Source organism: Euprymna scolopes, chromosome 16, assembly GCF_053919585.1.
Source record: "Euprymna scolopes isolate OS-2025 chromosome 16, ASM5391958v1, whole genome shotgun sequence".
In the NCBI taxonomy this organism is placed as follows: domain Eukaryota; kingdom Metazoa; phylum Mollusca; class Cephalopoda; order Sepiida; family Sepiolidae; genus Euprymna; species Euprymna scolopes.
The window spans coordinates 134,447,920-134,453,919 of NC_136497.1; the positions used below are offsets into that span (position 1 = coordinate 134,447,920).

The 6,000-nt window shown below is 37.3% G+C and overlaps 1 protein-coding gene across 1 annotated transcript; it reads right to left on the reverse strand.

Moving 5' to 3' along the window:
- Positions 1–282: 282 nt before the first annotated feature.
- Positions 283–858, reverse strand: LOC145296233 (uncharacterized). Its single transcript, XM_080142448.1, has one exon. It carries the CDS (start codon positions 856–858, stop codon positions 283–285), a length of 576 nt encoding a protein of 191 aa, XP_079998574.1.
- Between the last annotated feature and the right edge of the window lie 5,142 nt (positions 859–6,000).

A 6,000-nucleotide genomic window follows, 5' to 3' on the forward strand; every position in this document is an offset into this window, starting at 1 on the left:
GGCACATCTCTTGTAACACCTTTTTACCTTGTAAAACAAATGGGACCAGGAAGCCCAGTGGATCATATATGGAGGCCACTGTAGACAAGACACCACGCCTAGTTGCTGGTTTATTGTTGGGTGATACCTTGAAACAGAGAATATCTCTTTCCACGTTCCACCTTGCCTCCTAAGGCCCCCTGTACTGAAAGATCATCGTGGTCAAAGTCCACATTCTTTACTCCAGCAGTGTGGTCTTTTGCATCAATAGGTTCCAGCACTCGTCTATCATTTGAGATGAATTTATGAAGACACAACCTTCCTTTGGCACACAAGGCCTGAGCTTCCTTCACCAACGGATTCCAAGCTAATAAGACCATCGTCCACGTAAAAGCTCCTTCTAATAAAGCTGGATGCAGCTGGGTATTGTCTCTCATTTTTGTCAGCAAGGTACTTCATACCATAATTGGCGCACCCTGGCGACGACGATGCTCCAAAGAGGTGGACCTTCATTCGGTATTCTGTTGGTTGTGAGTCAGTTTTTCCATTCTCCCACCATAAGAATCGCAGGTAATCTCTATCATTCTCATCGACATGAAATCTGTAGAACATTCTTTCAACGTCGCACATAACAGCAATGTGATGCTTACGGAACCTGAGGAGAACTCCAGTTAAACCGTTTGTAAGCTCAGGCCCCGTCAGCAGGTGGTTGTTCAAAGCAGTTTCTTCAAACGTCACTGACGCATCGAAAACAACCCTGATTTTATCAGTTTTTTTCTGATGATAAACACCTTGATGTGGTATGTACCACACAGCTCCTGGGTTTTGTTGCTTACTCATGATCCTTTCAGTATCACCATCCTTAAGGTCATTCTTCATGAATTCGATATAGTCCTCCTTGAATTTGGGGTCCTTGTCTAACTTCTTCTTGAGGTGTTTCAAACGAAACAAACTTCTTCTTGAGGTGTTTCAAACGAAACAAACTTCTTCTTGAGGTGTTTCAAACGAAACAAGGCAAGCTTCCTATTGTCTGGCAGGTAAGGTCGTTTCCTGAAGGGGACAGGCATCTCTAATAATTACAATAATTGAGTTACCTTGTTATTATGTCACGCACGTCTAGGAATGTCAGAAGTCGCCATTAAAAAAGAGTGATTAATTAGACCTGCTATCTTTCGAAGCTTACAACAACACGAATAATGTAATTTAAACCCTAATTCATTTTTTTCAAAAAAAAGGAGCAAAGAACAAATTTTAAAATAATATAAAAGGTTTAATCGAAAAATATACAATATTTTTTTTAAATTGGTTTTCTTTAAAAAAAAATTTCACGAATCTCAACGAATCTTAACTTAATCTAAATATGATAAATATATAAATTTAAAAAAATCACTTTCCTATATAAAATACTAATCAATGAGTGCTTTCATTCTTCATATCTAAGAATTTGTCCATATTGATATTTTATATTCCATGTACTTTTTAAATAAAATAATTTTTAAAGCAATCATTCGAAAAAATCACGACTTTATAAGCGCTTATCCAATGTTAGCAAAGCGGTGTTTCCTGTCTTTCTTCCAGTTGTGAAATATGAATACCTAAAAGGGCCATAATCAATTATTTCAAAAACGTAAAAAAAAAACACATATGCGTGAACCGTCGTGCCTTGTGCATGAAAATATGGGTCACCGTACTTGAAAAATGATCATATTTCACTCATCAGTTTTTGCCGTTTAAACACAATCTACCCGACCAAATTTTCATTTTTTTTCTAATTCTCTTAAAGAAATGCGTGAGTTTTTGATTTAATATATTTTATTCCTTCTTTATGCAGTGATTTTTTTTTAATCTAAAAAAAAAATTGAATGAAATAGAAAAAATTGTTGTAGGTGCCCAATTTTTTCAGAACAATATTGTAAAAATGTGAGGTTTCACTTAAAAAAATCAACGTGATTAAAAAACGGTTTTAAACTTTTGACTTTATATGTAAATTTGCACAAAACTATTCTTTTTTTTGTTTAAAAGTAGATTATTTCATTTATTGACTTTTATCTTCAATTTGTGATATATAAATCTGAGGTGAGAAAATTAATCATTTTCCTTTTAATAGACATTTCAAAATGGAGGAGGGTGAATTAAAAAAAAAGGTTTGTCTAGAATATTATATTCGATTTATTGGACAGAGCATAGCATTTAACATTAAACCTGCAAATATTGTAAAAACTGAAAAAATTTTGATGTATTTTTAAATTGAAAACATTGAAAAAATTTAACTCGTAAAATTCAATTGATTTCATTACGTAGAAAAAATGGCTGCATGAGCGCGTGCAGGCACTTTGTAAACACTGTTTTTTTTATTTAATAAAAAGTAATATTTCTATTATTTTTCAAAAAACTTTAATAGTTTATTTTGGAAGTATATTCCATAAAGAAATTAAAGAAATCACTTTAAAAAGAGAAATTACGAGTTTTGTATATTTTATTCGCTGTTTTGTGTTAAGGGTATCAGAAATTCTCTAAAAATTCTGACACACCTAACGCACGTCATACGCCTTCCTAAAGAAATATTGCAAAGGTTTTTCGATAAAGATCGAACACTCGTGTTGTAGGGGGGATTTGTCGACATTCACCGATGTCTGGTATCACAGATATCACAGATACCAGACATCGGTGAATGTCGACAAATCCCCCCTAACAAAAATAAACCGCTAACAAAAATGTCGACAAATCCCCCCTAACAAAAATAAACCCCTAACAAAAATGTCGACAAATCCCCCCAACAAAAATAAACCCCTAACAAAAATGTCGACAAATCCCCCCTTACAAAAATAAACCCCTAACAAAAATGTCGACAAATCCCCCTAACAAAAATAAACCCCTAACAAAAATGTCGACAAATCCCCCCTAACAAAAATAAACGGTACACCACTCACTCCCTGATTTTCCTCTGCGAACAGACGCCACACTTGACGACTTGAAAATCACCCCTTCTCAGGTACATGCTATTATAAAAAACCTAGACACCTCTAAAGCATGTGGACCAGATCTCATCCCGGCTGTGCTATTAAAGAAATGCTCTGCCGAGGTTGCTCCAGTTCTGTCCAAACTTTACAATAAATGCCTTAACGAATCTTGTTTTCCCGACTGCTGGAAAACCGCCTCTGTGGTACCAGTCTTCAAGAATTCTGGTGAAAGAACTGACCCACTAAATTATCGCCCCATTAGCCTCCTCCCGCTTTTCGCCAAAATATTTGAGTCCTTAGTTAATAAAGCCCTAGTCCAGCACCTAACAGCTGCTAAACTCTTGACTGACAAACAATATGGATTCAGGCAAGCCCGTTCAACAGCAGATATCTTAACTGTAGTTTCTGAACGTATATACCGTTCATTGGATAAAACAGGGGAGGGTAGAGCGGTGGCCCTTGATATATCTAAGGCTTTTGACAGGGTATGGCACGATGGTCTTCTAAGGAAAATTAGATCATATGGAATCACTGGAAGAATTCATAACGTAATTAAATCCTTCTTAAGTAATAGAAAAATCAAAGTTGTCCTCGACGGACGTACATCCAAACAATATGACATAAATGCGGGAGTGCCTCAGGGGTCTATCCTTGGACCTCTATTGTTCCTGATATTTATAAACGACCTCCCTGATAATATTGTTTCGGAGATGGGTATATTTGCCGATGACACCACTCTCTATAACAGATATGAGGGGAAAACAAATGAACACATATCCAAGAAAATGGCAGAAACACTAGAGGATGACCTCCAATCCGTAGTGGAATGGGGACAAAAATGGTTGGTCTCATTCAATGCTGCTAAGACTAAGCTTGTTTCCTTCAATAACTACAAGAAACCTTCTCTACCACCAATAGCAATGGCCAAGAACACATTGCCTGAAAGTACTTCTTTTAAACTCCTCGGCCTAACGTTTACAGGGAATATGAACTGGAATAGATACATTGAGAGCATTGCCAAGGCTGCTGCAAGGAAGGTTGGCTCCCTCTACCGTGCTAGAAAACTACTTACGCCTGCCAGTATCCTATACCTCTATAAGGCAACCATTCGCCCATGTATGGAGTACTGTTGTCACATCTGGGCTGGTGCATCTGCTGCTTGTCTCTCGCTCCTGGACAGGGTTCAAAAAAGAGTCGCAAACCTGATAGGTCCTGAACTGTCATCTGGGCTTCAACCTCTGTCCCATCGACGAGATGTTGCATCCCTCTGCCTGTTCTACAAATACTTTAATGGTGAATGCTCTGACGAACTGCAAACACTTGTACCTCCCCGACGTAACTACCCCCGACAAACCCGACAAGCTACTAAGTCTCATCCCTTTACAGTGGAGATCCCTAGGTGCAAGAAAGCCTTTTACTCCAATAGTTTCTTCCCCAGAACTGCGGGTCTTTGGAACTCCCTTCCGGGATTCTGCTTTCCCAACTGCAATGATATGCAGAAGTTCAAGTGTAATGTTAACAAACATCTTTCTACTCTTCTCCCTTCATAATGACCCCGCTAATTAATTCCCTAATAGTAGCCCCCTGCTTCAAAGTGGCACTGTGCCTTGTTTGGGGTGAAAATTGAATAAAAACCCCTAACAAAAATGTCGACAAATCCCCCCTAACAAAAATAAACCCCTAACAAAAATGCCGACAAATCCCCCCTAACAAAAATAAACCCCTAACAAAAATGTCGACAAATCCCCCCTAACAAAAATAAACCCCTAACAAAAATGCCGACAAATCCCCCCTAACAAAAAATAAACCCCTAACAAAAATGTCGACAAATCCCCCCCTAACAAAAATAAACCCCTAACAAAAATGCCGACAAATCCCCCCTAACAAAAATAAACCCCTAACAAAAATGTCGACAAATCCCCCCTAACAAAAATAAACCCCTAACAAAAATGCCGACAAATCCCCCCTAACAAAAATAAACCCCTAACAAAAATGTCGACAAATCCCCCCTAACAAAAATAAAAAAAGGTTGTCAGAAAGAGCATTAAGGCAGAGACGATTTTAAAAATTTAATATATGACTTTTATTTAACAATAAATCACGAACCATGTTATTGTGTTGACGCATTTTTATGTGTGCTCGTGCTGAATAAGCAAGAGAGTCAAGAAGATGATAATGACTAAATCGCTCAGAGTTCGTAAGAATGGGAAATGTTAACGAAAATAATATTTTGGCAACAACGTTAATGTTTGTAACTTCTTGTATGGTCGCTAGCACTCTCTATATATTTTTAATGAAAAGCAGGGAAAGAAATCTTTCTCTGACTGAGGCAAAATGTTTTTTTTTGTTTTTTTCAAGATATAAAATATTTCTTCTTCATCTTTTTAAAACGGTATTAAAATCCGTTGTATTAGTTCAATATGTTAATCCAGTGTGATTCGGATGTTAATATGAAACAAAACGAAACAAGAAGGGTAAATGTTAATTCTCGCTGATCTGGTACTTCCGTGTGGAGAATTTAGATGCGTGACGCGCGAAACGATGTTGGTTGTTTTAGGTCGATTCACGACGGAGTCTATCTTGTTGTTACGGTAGGCTGCTGGCCGGCTTTGACTGCGATTGACTGGTTTTGGCACATGTGCCCTTTTTATAGATTTCAAACTGGCGCTAACGAAAGCTGTCGGTAAAAATATTTTGACATTTGCTTTCTTCGTAATCCACATATGCGTGAACCGTCGTGCCTTGTGCATGAAAATATGGGTCACCGTACTTGAAAAATGATCATATTTCACTCATTGACGAAAAAAAAACCCATCTTTGTGACGTGAGGTGCTTTGGAATATGTTCAGAGTTTTAGTTTTATGCACAGAAATTGCGTGGGTGTAGACAGCTGTATGCACAACCGAAAAGTTCCTTGTATATTCACTTTTAATATTTGTGGCAAGTCGTTTTGTAAATAATTTGCTAATATTTAAGTACTCCTGGCATGCTAATTAAGTATTGCTTTTAGCTGAAACTGACACAATCAATTTTTCGTTTTCCGAATTTTGCTATTATGGTT